The sequence below is a fragment of the Hyposmocoma kahamanoa genome, unplaced genomic scaffold (assembly GCF_003589595.1).
Source record: "Hyposmocoma kahamanoa isolate Upper Pololo Valley unplaced genomic scaffold, ASM358959v1 262, whole genome shotgun sequence".
Classification (NCBI taxonomy): Eukaryota; Metazoa; Arthropoda; class Insecta; order Lepidoptera; family Cosmopterigidae; genus Hyposmocoma; species Hyposmocoma kahamanoa.
The window spans coordinates 1,691,574-1,710,208 of record NW_020653765.1 but is presented as its reverse complement, the minus strand read 5'-3'; the positions used below and the strand labels follow the sequence as shown (position 1 = coordinate 1,710,208).

The following is an 18,635-nucleotide window of genomic DNA, read 5'->3' as shown; positions in this document are numbered from 1 at the left end:
AATTGGTATTGGGCACATTTTTCAGATAACGTATCTCACGTTGTATCTCGTGTCAATCTCGTTATATCAATGAGGTTATTTATATTCATATACAGTTAAGTTGGATGACTTTGAACACTTTTCTCAGGTTTTTACGGATTTCATTCATTCATTTCCAGCCATGTATTACCCACTTCTATGTAAAGGCCTCCTTTCGCAAACTTTCCGCTCTTGTGCATCGCAGGTTTTTACGGATATAAAATAAAAAATGTATTGGTCAAAATAGGTTTTATTGATTTATGAGTGCCCTTATTTAGAATAATTTAACTAAAATGACGAATTAGAAGAAAAAAAAGTGTTTGCGAAAATGCGCGTAAGGGGCCGTTCAAAGATACACAAAAGTTAGAGTAACTTTGAACCCATAAGCATAATTATCTCAAAAAGTTTTTTTTTCTAATTTTGATTTGGGTAAGATTATACTCGTATTTTGAATGAAAAAAATCATAGCTTTGTCAAATAAACTTGTCATAGCGAACAATTTACAATTTTTTCACTTTTGCCATTTACCAAAATTAGCAGCAACCAGCGGATACAAAAAGTAACTGAAACACACACACAATTTTCACTCGTTGAACACCGTGAACGGAAAATAGAGCGAACTTTCAAAACTTTTCGATAACTGTCAATGTTTATGTCATATTTCACATCCGGGATATTTTATTCTTCCGTTTCACGCAGTTATCAATGTATTTGACTGCAAGTTTTTTGGGGAAAGAAAAAGAATCTTGAGCCACCTTTATTCAAATTTACCCAACTTGATTATATATAAAAGGTTAACTTATGACGATTAGTGGTGAGGTGAATTCGTTCGGTTTTGAAAGCTGAGCAACGTCGTACGCCTTACTCAGTCTTAACTGAGTAAAGCATACGATCACTTAAATCCAAGTAAAGCGTACAATTTTACTCTACGGCTATACGTGACATTTATGTCTTTACAAATATGTAAGATATAAACGTTATAGTCTTCACTAACGTTTGTATCTGACCATTTTCTGACATACATCGTATACATCATATACAAAGTCAATATTGTCTCTTCTTAAAGAGACGATAATCATGTATAACATGTACATGACATTATTTGTCACAATATATTCCTAAACACGTTACTCTTGAAATTGTTCGCTAAAGTTTCAATCTTAGGCCAATCACGCGTTAACAGTTTGAAAATAGGCCAACACAAAGAGCAGACGTTTTGAGGTAAACATGCCTGCTATATTGACTTTCTGAACATTCACTCATTTCCTATTACAAGCGAGGCGAGTCGTAAACTTTAGCACCAACGCCAACATTGTCTGAGCAATTCGTTTTAAAGCAAGGCCGTTTTATGTTAAAGATGTCATTGTTGCTATATGAATGCATTATGACGTCAGATTCTTTGTGTTTAGAGGTTTATGTCGGAATTTTCATAGATTTACTGCGGATGTCCTTTGACGTGCTTACCAGAATATTTTCCTTAAAGATGAAACCGAATAAAAGATAAATATTCCTTTCATTGTGAACCAATATTCTAGTATCCGTGTCAGAGCGTTATACGCTTTTGTGTAGAAAATTGTCCATTCAGTGACCGGCTGCAACCAATTTGCTCCTCATCCGCGGCTCACTATTGGATTACTTGGTCCACTTGAGCCTTAGACTGTGGTACAAATGAGAATTATTCAGAAACCTTTACACCGGTTCCTGGTTTTTATCTTTCTAAGACCTAGCAAACTACTATGGGAAAAGCGCTAAACGCTCAATAATTAAAATGTGCTAAATATAATTACATGCTTCAGGCCCAAGTCAGTATGCCTTCAGTTTGGTTTGAAAAACGGAACTGGCATTTTATAAAATGTTTTTTCATCAAATTTCAATGCTATATTTTCATTATAAATAAATAATATTGTCCAGGTCTGAATTCTTCGCATGTTATGTACATTTTGATGTAGTTTAAGTGTTTTGTGAATATTTATTTAAATATGATGTTATTGCGTTGATGCCCGAAGTCTTCACACTTCTTTTGTTTAGTTCGTTCGATAATAACAATGGCGTAGGTAAAAAGTAATACTGTAGTGTGGTGTTAATTTGGTTTTATTCAAGTATGTCTCATAACATCATAACTACTCAAACTCGAACTGTTTATTTGAGAATAAGTATCATTATGTAGGATTTTTTTAAATACCCAAAGACTTAGTCTTTTTAGATGTATCTTAAGAGTGTGTGAGTTGAGTCGCATGCGAAGTTCGCTCATCATCATCATCTGTATTGTCATTGACTATCATTTCTTCAAAGTAATTAATGACATTGATATCCAGAGCGAAGTTCACACTAATCTTGGTGAGATTGAGTCTCTTCGTGTTGATGACGCTTTTTATTTGATATTTTCTAAATAAATATCCGCTACGTTCAATGCCTTACACCAGATTTTAAAACGCTATCATCGTCATTCAAATTCGCTATTAATCAATTGTTGGCACTTATTTCGCTTGGGATGACAACGAGATCTAAATTTAGCATTTAATCGTGGCTTTGTTAGGCTTTTCTTGAAAAGGATGACTTCATTTTGTACACAATTGTTCCTATAACAGATCTACAAAAACACAAAACTAAATTGGTGCACGTGTTCTATGTCAATGAACATGTTACCCGCTAATTAACTCTTAAAAAAATCTTATTTGCAATTGATAACAATTGTCATAATGCTGTCGCCTTGTTCTCTTTGATGAAATAGCAGAATTTGTCTTCAAGTGCTTCAAAGTATTTATTGAGCGTATATTTTATATGTTATACCGTGTTCAAATTTAAGCTCTTACTACAAAGTTATTGATCGTGATATTCGAAATGTTTTTAATTTTGGAATACTAAGCTGCCAATCGGCACATTATTTTCTTATTTTAACCTTCATTCCACTATATTTGCAAGAGGCTCCAAATATACCTGAATCGCATTGTAAGTATATTTCTTTTATTGCAGCCCACTCCTCCCAAGAAACCCCCTCGGAGGAATCTGTCGGTGTCTCCCACACACGCCAACTCCCCGTCGTCGGGGTACAGCTATGAGCTAAGGCCCCACGCGCGGAGTCAAGACGATTTGGATGAAATTCAGGTAATATTTTTTAAGATGCAGCAGTTTAATGTGGATACATATTGTCGCTTATTTTTCGCAACTTTTTGATTTGATTTATTTTGTCAGTTGTGGCTTTCTAACCATGTGTTTAATCCTATAAAATTTTGGAGAAAACTCATATTTCGTCAGTAGAAATTTAAAAAAAAGTTTCCTTGTTCCAGGGTGCTAAACACTACCTCAAACACGGTCGTTCAGTCGACCAATACGTTGACGGTAAATTGTCCTATTCAGAATACGAGGAAAACCACAACTCCCCTAGAATAGCCCCTGTACCAAACCCAAGGCCAAGTTTGAAAAACAGGCCACAACCCGTTGCAATCACTGCCATGTATGAAAATGTTGTTATAAAAGAGCAGAATCCTAGAAGGAAATTGCGGAGAAACAACTTTGAGAATTTTGAACCAAGAATGGATAATCGGGTGCGAAAATATTCTACCCAAGACAAGTCTTCCCTTGAAAGTCTTCTTGACAGTCAGTCTATGAACAGTCCCAGTGATTGCGAAAGATACGACGGGCAGAGGATATTTCCTTTATCACCTACACATTACGATCAACCACCTACACCTGATCACCCACCTCCTTCGGCGAAGCAAGCTGAGAACAGCATTCACGAGAAGATTCGCCCTTTAAGCCAGGTCAGTAAACCTGATTGAAAGACTTCTTTTTATACTGGTCTTGCCATTTTAAATTGCACTGAGATTTGAAGTTAATGCACTTTAAAATAGATTCTGTTTTTGCACTTTTGATTTGTTACAGCTTCAATTTTGCATTTCAGTAGTTTATTGTTTTTTTGAAAATATGTACAATTATATGAAATACAATAGTGGTTAGGGAATTTATTTATAATTAGTTTATGGTGTAATATAGCAATACTAACGATGGACTGGAATGTTTTCTGTAGCATGTTATCAATTAAAATATAGTATAATCGTAATGGTATCCAATATAGTAATAAATGATAACACATGACTAATTATCCTTCAACTCCATTTAAAAATTTGACATTTACTAGCATGCTTTGTACAAACTTAAATTTCACAACCTGTTTAATTCTGTTGGTAAAATTTTGTAAATCGATTTTGGTACCATTTGTTCCGGTGATCGATAGAGCTGAAAATTTGCATTCAAGAGTAAACTCCAATGGGCATGCAATTATATTGTGACATTGTTTTTTTAATATAGATATTATTTTATTAATGATAATAACTATTTAAATATTCCATTATAAATCACAAGTAACACTTCATTTTTACTTAGTTTTTCATTTCGGGAAAACAAACTCTATTGTTATTATTGATACAAAGATCAAACAAACACAAAGAAAAATTCCTTGGATCCGGCTGAAGTCGAACCAGCTACTTTTTCGCCACACCGGGGTTATCGAATTCCCAACTGAGCTACGGAATGAGTTAGCAGAATTTCACTGTGTGCTTGTTGCAGATCTTTGTTGGAACGCTCTTTTACTGTCTCTCATTGAATAGTTTTATATATTCGTTTGCTTACTTATAAAGAGTCAAACAGAACTTTGATTGGTATAATTTAAAATTTAACGCCTGAATAAATAAGGGCGCCTTCAAATTAGATGCTTATGGAAGCGCTGCAGTGGCACGACTGTGACGCGGCAACCACGCGTTCGTTTTACTTCACTATTAATTGGATGCTGATAAGCAATGACGTGTCAACCGACATGGTCATACGTCGTTTTGATAGTTTGTTCTAAAATGTACTTATAAAATGAAAACTTTTGCTAATGTGCTTGTTATTGTTGGGGAAATATAGTAATACATCACATCAATTCATCATACCTGGTGTGACAACTGTAAAAGTTTTCATTTTACAAGTAATTATTAGAACAAAGTATCAAAAACAAGGAAAAAATCTTTAGGTGCCATTTTCGCAAAACTATGATCATGTTGGTTGACACGTTATTGCTTATTAGCATACTATTGTGACTGCCTGAGACAGGCGCTTCTATAAGCGTCTAATTTACAGGCACCCTAAGATAGACTTTTCAGAAATTATTGACATTTCTATTCCGTAGTAATGGACACTTTTGTTTAATTATTGGAAATAAGAATTTAAAACAATAATGCCGTTCATAGGGTTAACCCTGATGAGGTTAACCTCATTCTTGTTTCGTAATCGTTCACATGGTTTCTAACGCCCTTTGACTGACAGTCGTAAACTGAAGCCGTAATCATATTATTACAGTACTATTTAACAGTCCAAGCTTTTGATTGAATTTTACTCAACTTGATTCCCTATTTTAGTGTAGTGTATTTCTTGACATTGTATTTTGTCGCTCAGCGGTTCGTTAGTTCAATTAAATGTTTACCTTAACTAGTTATATAAGTATCCAGTTCTTAGGTTTTCGCGATTGTTACACATAGGAAATGGTCACGGTCGACTTAACCTTGACCATGGACCCGTAAAGGGCCCGAAACGTGAGTTTCTTTGAAAAAAACAAATATACGCGATTTAAATCCGGAAAAATAGTATCATTTTCTATAGTTATATTCGCATGTATTCATTGGACAGAATGTCAATTACAATTATGTTTGATTTATCAGATGTTTTTCATCGAGAAAACATGTTGGTACACGTCGATATCAGGACATTGTTACCTAAATAATGTATTAAAATATTACCTTATTTGTTTAAATATAAAGTTAATATTTGAAGTGACGTTTTACCAGATTGCACAGTTTTCTTTTACTCAATAATATTTATATTCACTAGTTTTCTTAAAACTTTGGATGATATCAAAGCTTGGACTTTAGAAAATAGTAAGTACTCTGCTAGTTGACCATTAATAACGTGATCTATCACAATCACAAGTCGTAATAACAATTACCTGTTTCATTATGTACAGTTAAGAACACATCAGGCTCAACACTTTGGACCGTTCTTATTGTAAGCGATATAGATTTGAATTTAAATCTTCAAGCTTGACGTGCTTGTGATGCTGTATGCGACTGAATCATAACATTATCACTTCATACCTTAAGAGTCTATACTACCTCAAGTGGCTTTGCTTGATTCCGCATAACAGTGAAAGTGTCGAATTAAGCACTTTGGAAAAAATATATAGAAAAATTGAAGATATACACTCGTAATGACTGTAATATATACGGTGTGAAAACACGATTCCTAAAAATTTGGAAGATAGAAAAAAAAACAAATTTACCTTGAAACTTTACAAGAAAGCCGTCGTATTCAATAGGTACTTTACCTATAGCTATGATTTTTTTGATATCAATTGAACTAAATAAAACACGTATAATATACGATATACATTTTTCCAATGGTTTTAATTTTTCAATTTGTAAAAAAACATATTCTGAAATAAAGCCAGTGTGTCTCCCGCTCGACCTAAGCAAAATATAGCGTATTAGGACGGGAAAAATTGTAATTCGAGCTGAGGTAGTATCGACCGATAACGATTACGAGCAAGCAGTTGAGATTGAAAGCTGAGTTTTTTATTTGAATAAACGATTTAGATCCGGGAAAAAAAAATCATTTTTTATATGAATTCCACTGTAAGCACTCGATATGTAGTTACTTATTTTATTAGTGCATGGGCATGCCATCTTGATTTTAAATAAACAAGTATGCTACATTTTTTATGTTTCAAATTATTTCAGCTTATAATGGAGGTTGTTGAAGAAATAAGAATTAGAAAAAAATCGCAGGGTGATGTAGCCAATACCTGATAGTGCAGATTTAAAAAAAACTTTCGTTTAATTATTTAATAAGTTTCAACATTTTTTTTATTTTTAACACTAGTCGTAACATTTGTGCTTATGGTGCTTATAAAAAAGTTATATTTTTCTTTGTTCAAGAATATAATTTGTGTTATTTTGTACATAACTTTATATGATTTTAACCTTTATTTTTTAAGTTAACAAGTATTCGTAAAGTGCTATTTAACTCGTTTTAAAACAACAAGTTTATTTATTTGACAGTAACTTTTAATCATATTATTCAAAATAACTTTGGTTCAATATATTTCAAAAATAAAGCTCTGGTTTTGTTGAGACCAATAGAGGAAATTGTACTTCTTAAGGGACTGCTTATATTTTTCTTATAAGTATAAGTTAAAAAAATTCTGTGGACCTAATTCTCAATCTATCGGCTATCATAGTCATGTATTTATTATATATCATGATGAACCAATTTGTGAATGATGTATCAATATTCTGCAGACGGCTCCCCACGGTCTGTGATTTTACCCATGATCTCACACGAGCTCGCACCGAGAGACTCGTCCGTGGTTATGCAGACGAGTCCGTACCGGTGCATGGGTCAAGAGGCAACGAAAAAGGGGCGGGGCCGGTGTGTAGCTTTCGGTGGTCGCCCGCCAAGCCAAGAAATCTGTGAAATCACAAATCGTACGAAGCCGCCTTTAAAACGTTTTAAATAATACGAAACAAATGTCGTGGCGTATTTTATCGAAGTTATTTTGACTGACTTCTTGCAGTTACCTACATGACAGTATCCTAGAAAAAAAAATAAAAATAATAAAATATTAACTATTACCTCAGTTAATCAAATGCGTTATAGGTACTTGGTTATACTCCGTCCAACCATTTATTTAACTTTTGACTGCTCGAATCCTAATTAATTAGTGATGTCCTAATGCGTTTCCGATTCATTTTTTTTATAACAATCGATTTTATTTATGAAAAATTTTAAGTCGTGGATGTGAGCGGGATCAAAAAAGAAGATATTGTCTGATTGGGATCGTGGTGTTGCGTTTGACAATTTGTGTACTCAAGAATTAATAATTAATGTTAATGAGGATTCAAGTGATGATTCTCGTTCATATGGAGAATAATTAGACGATTCATTAGAATAAACAATAATAATGTATAGAAAATGAAACTATTTTGACGGATTTAAATCGCGTATATTTGTTTTTTCAAGCAAGCCAACGTTTTGGGCCCTTTACAGGTTCCATGGTCAACCATGACCTGACCTGACCATGGGACCTGTTTAGGGCCCAAAGCGTTGGTTTGTTTGAAAAAAAAAAACAAATATACGCGATTTAAATACGGAAAAATAGTTTCATTTCCTATGTGTAACAATCGCGAAAACCTAAAAATTCGATAAAAATAATTTATTATAATTATTTATAATTTATTTGAGTTCTTTTTTTTAGTCTAGTTTGAAGAGGCCTGAAACGTTCGGGCGTTTAGGTCGGTCTAATTTATTTAATTTCATTATAATTTATTAGACAGCTACCAAAATTTATCAACTTGAATAATCTTCGTTACATAACAGGTTATTCTGGCTCAATAAATATCGGAGCTAAAGAGCACATCATTTCACTAAAATTAAAAAATAAACGAGTCCAGGAAGTATTGCATTTTTTTGTTTATGGTTGTATGTCAATAATTACGGAACTTCGGAGGTATGCATATGTCAAAAGTTAAGTAAATGGTTGGACGGAGTATAATATGTAACAAATTTATATTAGTTAACTTATTTGCCAACATGATAAATTGGTCACAGTTAGTTTTAAAAATAAGATAAAATGAACTTAGATGATTTTATGAGACAATAAAAGTAGACTGACAAATGAATTCCTAGAAACTACTAAAAATAAAAAAAATAATTTCACATAAGTATTTTAAATTTAAAAAAAATGTTCTTTACATTATAGTATTTTATTTTAAGTTTCATTGTATTATTTTTCCATTTTATTTAGTTTGTATTTGAAATAAATTACTTTATGCCTTGTTTCCTTGTTTTATTTTAAATATTTTTATATGCTATTTTTTTAATTATTTGCAACTATTGGCTTGTTTTAGAATTGTTAAAGGCGTAACAGACTTAAGGTTTACTGCATACAAACCTGACGTCATTGGAACGGCTGATGTTCAAAGACCCTTGCGTCTTAATCGAACATACTTTCATCCCTAATCATTTGACACTTAAATTCTACTTCGATAACGAATTGACAATTATCTTTTTATCGTGTCGATGGTACAGACTTGCCGCCCAGAATTCTGGGAAAGGATTTGCCAATTACTCAGGTTGCGCAGACGTACAGGGAATATGAATAAGAGTAGTACGTCTTACGTCTGTACATTACACAAGTACATTATGATCATGTTTTTATTTTTCATAAATAGTAGTGCCGCCAAACAGTAATGTCAGCGTTACTGTGTTCCAGTTTTGAAGGGTAAGGGTGAAATTACAGGCACATGGAACTTGTCAACTTACGTCTCAGGGTGACTGGCGCAGTGGCAGTGCCCCTCATATCTTTATGATTTAAAGCTCCTAAGTGGCACTGCAACTGTTATGGGTAGGCGTGTAGCTTACCTTCAGGCGTACGACTTGTTCGTCGTGTCACTTAATACTACAAAAAATCTATATAAGTATTTAATATGCGGGAATGTAACAAATATAGATATTTAAGATATCAATAAAGATACATTGAATACCTAGCCGGGCATTTCGATTGACCCGTAAGTCCGCAATAGTTTTCTTATACTTAAGAAACAAATGTCCGGCATCTATCAGGAGAGGATTACAAAGAAATAGAAGTATCACCACGAGAAAATGGCGGAGTATTGCAGTGCCAAAAATGTGCTCAGGTCGCTACGAAATATGGATACATTTTATTTTATGTTGAAGATTTACCAACGTTTAAATACATTATTAACAATGTTAAGAACATATGCTTGGTGCAACTAAAAACTGAATGTATCAATAACTTACAGGTAAAACTAATTGCAGTTAGAAAATAGACAGTGCAATTGACAACCCGAATTAACATTAAACAAAAGACAATAAGAACAACAAGAAAAATATTGCTTACTCCAAGAACTTCATATGTATAAGAGTAATTACTTGCCGAGTAAATAAAAGTTGAATAAAACTTAAAGCAATTATTACATACGACTCGCTTTAGCTCCACTTTAGTCTTTCCTTTCCACTAACAATCTAGATATACCTATTCTTTGGTAACATATTCTTTTCATAATAATTGCTGCATTATGATGGTCGCACCAAAATAGGCGTTTATTGGCGTTGAAGGCTCAATCTTCATTGATATCGGAATGGCATGGAAGCTAATTTTTGTAACGTAATTATACATAGGTAGCTTTATGTCAATTATGTGACGTGTAAATATTATACCTACCTAATCTGGTAATTGAAGGAATTCCCGAGATTACTCGAGAATATTCCGGTTTTTTGGTTAGTGATCTACGAAGGGCGGCTGAAAAATAATCTACCAAAGTATGTAATAAAAGTCTACTATGTAATGCTGACATTACTACTTGGCGGCAGTAATGTAAGCAATTCATAATCATAGAATTTAAGTCGTGAGTGCAACAGCAAATCATGTCAGCATCAGCGTTAAAGGTAAATACTATGTTATTACTTTTGCTAGTATTAAGGTAGATACTATTTTACCTACTAATTTACTCAATTACTTGACTAGTTGTTGCCGTATAGATGGAGACAGCGAGAGGTTTCCTTTTCACATTTGGATTTAAATTCAATTCCGTGCCACTTATGATAAGATGATCGAAGTTTCGCAGTATAAGAAGATAAACGTGCTGTTGACTGAATATGTTAGTACTTATATTATAGGTAACTATCGGATATAGGCGTTGCCATGATATAGAGGTGTGATTTGGCCACGTATCTACGTTTTTATGCGTGTGTCGCAGTTTCATACCAAGCTAAATTCATAACATACATGTTATTTGTAATAATGAATAGGTTCTATACAAATTGACATGTAGTAAAATCTGTATAGTTTCACTGCCACGAAACATATTGAATATTGTATATTTTTCTTCTTAACGTATCGATGGCACGCACTATACAGGGTGTGTTCGTTAAGTGTGCCTAGGCGATTATTCCATAAATATAAGAGATTCTTACATGAAATTGAGTCGATCAGCACTTAAAAAAAAATTATTAATTTTATTCATTTTTACGTGCAACACACACTGGACTAAATAATTGACTAAGCCATCATATTGTTATTCAACTAAAAGATAGTTTTATTACTTTGTTTGTATCAAATTTGTCAACTGTTAACTTATATTTACCTCTCACAGTAGGAAAACTAAAGTCTGTCTAAGAATGTCATATTAAATGTAAGGGGGCGTTTAATGTTAAAATTTTGGATATTTCTAGTTTTATTCTTAAAACGTTATTGCTGTCGATTTAGGTAACGTACTTTCGATATCAGTTTAAAGATTTTTATATTTCTTATATTTATGGAATAATCGCCTGATCACACTTAACGATTACAGCCTGTATATAGGCAGGGCCATCATGGTGGAAGTATTTGCCAATCGGCGCGGGCGTAAGGTACTCACCGAATAGTAATAGGAATAGTACATGATTATTATTAGTGCATTATGTACTTTGTGCGGGGAGGGTCCTTTCCTGCTTAACTTTTAACTTTATTATTTAGTTACTGTGTACAACTTAATACGTTGCAAGACGCTTGATTAAAGAACCCGAAAATTTTATTGTTTTTATGAAAACGCCTGATCATTTCAGTACAGCAATCTGAATTAATCGAAAGCCTACTGTATGTTTTTAGTAGGAGCCTTCAGTATTATCATTGTATCGTAGGAAATGATATAGGGATGTTTATATAAAAAAATTCTTTATATGTCACTTTTACCAATTCACACATTTACTTTACATAAAAATCTGTCGATACAGGGTTTTAATGCGACGGGAAGTCTTTAAAACAATAATGAGAGATATGAAAACAGGTGCAGTACCTTCTATAAATATTAAATGTTTATATACACCTGTCGTATATAGGCTGGGCTGTTTATGTCATGATGCTATTTGAAAGGTGGGTGAGGATCGAACGTCACGCAAAGGGGGACTGTTGCATGTCAAAACTACACAATGTAACAGAGTGGTACAATAAATTGTTAACGCACAATACGTGACAAAAGTGTATTGGTTAGTACCAAACCCGTGTCAAGGTGATGCTAGTGATTACTGTGCTCTTTTGGAGTGGTTGATTGACTTTTGAATATTGGTAAGTTGCTATGTTTTTCTTATATTCATAGAAAGTAATTACTTATTCATTTTAACGACTGCCATGGTCGAGTGACTTACACATCGGTTTTCATGGTGTCTCCATGTCTGAAGTCCCGGGTTCGATATAGTCTATAGGACTTAAGAATTTAAATTCTGTGAGAATTGTTGACCACCGTTGTTATGGGAAATAAGTAGGTTTATTTATTTATCTACTACTCTGTAACGTGTACATTTATTAGTAAGTATAAGTTTATTTAGGTTTATTTATATAGGTAGTTAGTTTATTCATAAGTATATATCAATATACATGTATGTAAGCATACTATATCCTTATTTATTATTTTGTAGAATATAATGTTAATTTTTATTTGTCTATACAATTAAATTATGCTATTGGCACACTACGTATCCCGCTCTTATTAGCTTTTCTATGTCTCAAAGTTCGCAGTTCAATTCAAAACGGAAGAGATCGTTTTTAGCAATAAGACCGCCTTTGCCCACAGTAGTTTTAAGCTGTCTATGTACTGTTGTTGTTCCTGAGCGTGAGCATTAAAGTGTAGGTACATCTATTTTGTCTAAAAGGAAGACCAACAGCTTAAAACTAACTTAAATAATAATGTTACTGAGATCCTATTACAGATCCTTACAAATAGAAATATAATAATATAGAACCTGGACGCACAATTTAACTAACCCATTAAATAAAACATAAGTTATTACGTAAAACATAAAAAAGACAACCGCAGTTGCAAGCCTCCGTGGTCGAGTGGCGTACGCACCGGCTTTCATGGTGTCGCCATCTCTGAGGTCCCGGGTTTGATCCCCGACCGGGTCAATGTAGAAAAACTTTTTCATATTGCCTCGGGTCTGGGTGTTTGTAGTGCCGTCGCGTCGTTCTGATTTCCATAATCACAAGTGCTTTAGTTACTTGCTTTGGGATCGGAGCAATGTATGTGATGTTGTCTAATATTTATTTATTTATTATTTACAATCCTCGCTATTGTCAAAGAAACGCCCACTCATTGCTCTACTTGCCGAAATGACACACGTATTGAAAATATCAATACTAGTGCGAGATTAGGGGTGCGGGAAATTAATCAAGCTAGCTTTTTATAAAATTAAATGATAGATTAAATTTAAAAAAAAATTGGTTTCTCATAGATGGCACTACGGCTAAAAAGTCGTTGTAAAACCAAGATACGACAATAAGCACATAGAAAAATCCGTGAGGTCCGCTGGTGCGTTCCCTAGCTTAGTTGGTATAGCGTCTGACATGGTATGCTAGAAGACGTCGGTTCGAATCCGGCCGGATCGAAGAAATTTTTTCTGATTGTTCAATCTTTGTATTAATAATTATAACAAATTAAATGGACTTGCTCTTGACCAGTACCTAGCCCAGGGGCAAAAATAGAATCGACGATGGAACGAGCTCGCTCAGAAGATGTCTATTCAGTCGCACCTTAAAGATACTCGGGTGGTATATGCTCGGAAACGCAGGCAGGGAATTCCATTCCTGGGCTGTGCGCATAATAAAAAATGATGAAAAGAGCTTAGTACGCCTGAGGGGAATATCGACCAAGTAAGGTAAATATTCCGCCGTACGTCTGGATGTTCGATGGTAAAAGGGGGCGGGCAGGATAAGCTGATGGAGCTCATGAGCACACTCATCGAAATATTTTCTGTAGAAAACCGACAGACGGGCAACTTTGCGCCTGTGGACTAAACTATGAAGTTTAGATTTGAGCTTATCGTCGCCAACAAGTGTCCTGGCTCAATCTAATCAAGAGCCCGGTTAATATATATATTAATTATTTTATCAAATCACAAAATATTGTTCTCTCAGTGCCATGGCAATGAGCCGCCTGCAATCCACAGCTGCTGTCTGTTCACCCAGACAGGAGCGTAATACCTAGTCGTTATTCGAGAATAATTGCGTACCTTATGGTCACTTTTCATTGCACAAAAACTTTTCGTGTATAGGATCACGTCTCACGTCTCAATGTTTTATGTTTATGTACAGTTATTTGGGTTTAGTTATTTATATACAGTTAACCGTTCTTCAAAGCTTGCCGTGGTGTACCTTTATTTATGTGTTGACACATTTTTATCTTCGTCAGATATTAATTTTACGACCTGCATATGAGTAAATTTGCCTCAATATACAATATACATTTTAAAATTTTCGTGGTTATTCTCTAAATGATTACCTATCACTGATTACAGTTACCACGGCATGGTTTCTTTTTATTTTCCCGACATTTCCGACAGTTACATGCTCCGTGATCACGGGTTGACTGCCCAGCGGCAGATGACAGCTTTAAGAACAGACATCTGTCTACCCTCTTTCGCTGTCGACGACTACCTTCATTACTTGTAGCGTTACCATTGTCACTCACTTTTTTCTGTTAAGCCTGTTTCGATATATCGAGAAAAGAAACCTGTAATTAATGATGGTCAAATTTGTCTCAAACTAACCTAATCTCTTTATTCCCACAGGAATACAAACGTCGTTCAGCTCTACGGGACAGCTACACGGAAACCGAGCTATGTCTCCTTCGCGCGGCATCAGCAGCGTCAGTCGCCAGCGGGGCCACTGATCGGAGTGGCAATACCGACAACTGCGTCGAGGAGTACGTCTGTGACGTGCCTTTTGCTGGTAAGCGTTAGTATAATTCTTTTTCTTATCGTATCGATGGCATACGCCATAATGCTCGCCATCATGGTGGAAGGAGTTGTCAATCGACGTAAGGTATACTTGTCGATTGTTGCCCAGTATGCGCCAGACTTAGGTACTAGAAAGGAATGGGTAGGAATGCCTCTTGCGGGGAATTAGTATAATAAGGTGAAATAATTGCGGTCATATAGGTAAGTATCCAGTGCCAAATATAAAATAGTTTGCTGATACTGCGTTCTAACCAAGAACTAGGTAAAAAGTAAGAAAGTAAGAAGAGTTTTTGTTGCAAATAGCTCGTAATTAATGATACTATTTATTCGCAACAAGAAAGTTTATCTGGATTACGTACGTGTCGAGACATCCCAACTGCCTGTCTAGTTCGCAAACTAACTTCCTAAACTTACAATATTCGTCTGTTCTATAACAAACAAACTGACCAACTAACTTTCCAAATTCTAACGATATACCAAAAATTATTCACTATAGTGCACAACTTTTTGAGCCGCAATTCGTGTTCCCTATTTTTCTGTTTACCCTGCAAATATGGCAACACTGTACGCGCCAGCGGGTTGCCAGACGGCAAACAAAAGCGCAACGATTCTCGCGCAAAATTCCCGCTGTGAAATTTTTCGTCAATATTTGGCAACTTCGACGGGGTATATATTTTGGACATTTTTGCCAATGAATTTTTACCGACGTACTTTATGTGATTTGAATTTTGTTTACTTCAGTCGGATGTTTTGCTTTTGGTTTATTGACGTAATATGTTATAGACTTTCGACGGAATGTATCAACATGTAGGTAAGTATATCTACAGATTTATTTCTAAGATAGTTAATACTTTCTTTACCTAACTCAAAAAAGAAGGTAACGAAGGTAAAGAAGTTTGAAATCTGCCATAGGCACTCTGAGTAGGTGCCTTATCGACGCGACTAAAAGAGCGATCCCATTATTGAAAAGCTATTCTAAAAGTTCCAGAAACGTTAATTCAAGTTTATTGATTATGATGATCTCCCCTAATAGTGACCAATAGTGTTTTTGCATAAGATTTTGTCTGATTGATAATAATTTGATTTTAATTTCTCTGTCTATATTTTATTATTTATTTCATAAGGCGTACCAACTAAATAAATACAGATACCTTTAATATAAAAACATGCCAATTAACTAGCACTAAGCATGCATTTAAATTAAAAGTAGGTACAGGTCTAACATAAACGTATTATTTTGGAAGCACGAAAGTATGACGAGTCTGTCTAAATATAAAAAAGATAAACTCAAAACCCCCATTGGGTTGTCCTCTGATCTTACTACTGACCTACCGAGACATAACTTACCCGTGTTACACTATATCAGTGCTCGGTACTTACAAATAGCAAAAACGTAAAAATCGGCATAACAAAACCGAGTGAAAGATAATTAAATTCACTGAATGTTTTTGAACGTCGTACCTACAGATTTATTTAAAAGTTTTAATTAAAAATTTAGATTTCCTAAATTTATAGGTAGTCCAACAAAAATGTATAGGTACAGTTTTAATTATATTTCATTTTAGCCGTTTGATCTACTCATAATATGGCAATTATTATACATTCGTTTTTGTTCTTCACCATTAAGGAGTCATAACAGAATGTCAGCGGGAACTATGTACTATTTAACACCTTTGTCGTATTATTAATTATTATATATAATATGTATTTCTTTTTTATTACATTGCATGTTGTATAAAGTAATGTTTCTTGTTGTTTTAAAGTTAGAGACAATCACAATAATTACCTGGTCTCAAATTAGGGAATGTCGCTGTACTATGAATACCAAAGTATCGAAATTAAGTTCGGTAATTCAAGACCAGAATTCATTCGATACCTCCAATGAACACTACGGCATCATTATTTTTTAATCATCTTCTGTTATTTTTGTAAACAGCCATATTTATTTACGAATATTATGCTCCGCGTATTTTGTAAAAAAAAAAGAAAGAAATAAAAAAAAAATTCGAAAAAAAAAATAATTTTGTGAAATAAAAATAAAGAAACAAAATAATCGCAAAGATGTGAGGGGCACTGCCACTGCGCCCGTAACCCTGAGACATAAGTTGACAAGTCCCACGTGCCTGTCATTTCACCAGCACCCTTCAAAACCGGAAGACAGTAATGCTAACATTACTGCTTGGCGGCAGAAATAGGTAAGATGGCAGTACTTTCCTGGATGAATTCTTTCACGAGGAACTCGACTCCTACGAAAACTATACTAAATAATAATACTAAAATATGTATATAGTCTTTAAAGCTTTAACTCACTCTATGTAGTCCTATTCGCCATGTGTGAACCGCTAGTGTTTTACTGTGTTATTGTACTGTACTAAACACTGTCCGGTGATAAATCAAGTGGCCATCGTCGTAACTGGTGGTCTCCTCTGATCGCCACTGCGTCACCGGTACCGCTGTTGGAAGTTGAGCAAGAGGACAACGTACGTACACAAAACCTACCTATAAGGTCATTGTGGCTATAGTTCAGTTGTTCAGCACTCCTTTTACCTACCAACATTCCTTTCTATACAGTCCACTTCTCTTCTTAAAAGCGTCACAATGAACGAACCATCTATCAAACCGCTTGTATTCGGCGTGTATGGTCATATAGCTTGACTACCGCGCCGCTGGTACAATGTGATATCTCCGTAACATTTTGTTTGCCACACAGTTACAAGTGCCTATTGAGGTCACAGAGCAAAAAACCATCACCTAATCTTCATGCATACCATACCATTCACGAAATTGCTATTTAGCCCGACACGCATGAAAGCAATTACTTTTTTATGAACCAATCGATCTCTATCAAACGCAATTACAAGTTGGTACATTCAACGGCACGATGGGATTTAAATTTTGAAGGTTCGTACCGCCTTCTCGTTAGACATAAAAATTAATGGAAATCACTGTAAGGACGTGTTGTTATCGGGCTGTAACTTGATGTGTTTTTTGACACCTTAATAATAAGAAGCAGAATGCTGAACAGCATACTAAGGGCACTAGCTTATAGATCGGTAGCAGCAGAGCCCCCTGTGAACGAGTTCGTCCAGAGAAGTACTGCCACCTTACCTATTTCTGCCGCCAAGCAGTAATGTGAGCATAACTGCGTTCTGGTTTGGAAGGGTAAGGTAAGGTAAGAGTGCTTTGGACCAACGGCGTGTCGCTTACTACTGTTCAGTCACTTCGTATTATAAAAATAATAACAATTGCAGAAGGCGGTCCTGCTCGATACGGCACGTATTGTTCGTCGGTTCTTGAACTTGAGTTCCTGACCCCGGCCGACTGTGCCATTGCTGGGGAATACCGCCTCTCAAATTTAAAAATTCAAAATTATCTTTTAGGCCTTGGGAGAGGCGAGAGCCTAAAATAGATATAATAATAAAATCCAACAGTGTTTTGCAAAGGCATTAGGTGTCAGCTCTGATGAAATCCGACGTTAGACGTGTGATTTTATTAATTAATTTTTTGTGTGTTTATTATTGTAAATGTCTTATAATGTGTGTGTTTTATATTGTTATTGTTACTTATACTGTTGTAAGTAAGTAAATAAGATTTTGATGGTTTCAGGTTATCATCCAAAAATGGTAACTTATAAAAAGATCGCTAATTTTATTATAATTTTTTTACTCATAAGTCAAAATACTGTGATTATAACATCGAAACTCCCCAAGTAACGTTACCTTGTAATGACCTAGCGTTCTAGTACAATTAAATGCGCGTTTAGTTTAGATGATAGATGATGATTGCTGCACGTG

The 18,635-nt window shown here is 34.7% G+C and overlaps 1 protein-coding gene across 3 annotated transcripts in view; it reads left to right on the top strand.

Moving 5' to 3' along the window:
• LOC113228884 (ankyrin repeat and SAM domain-containing protein 1A-like) overlaps nucleotides 1-18,635 on the top strand; it is a 170,886-nt gene that overhangs the window by 61,731 nt on the left and 90,520 nt on the right. For all 3 annotated transcript variants that reach the window (XM_026462308.1, XM_026462309.1, XM_026462310.1), the window contains 3 exons: nucleotides 2,992-3,123; nucleotides 3,306-3,779; nucleotides 14,674-14,833. In XM_026462308.1, the coding sequence (XP_026318093.1) occupies nucleotides 2,992-3,123; nucleotides 3,306-3,779; nucleotides 14,674-14,833 (766 nt within the window). The remainder of the gene's footprint in view (nucleotides 1-2,991; nucleotides 3,124-3,305; nucleotides 3,780-14,673; nucleotides 14,834-18,635) is intronic.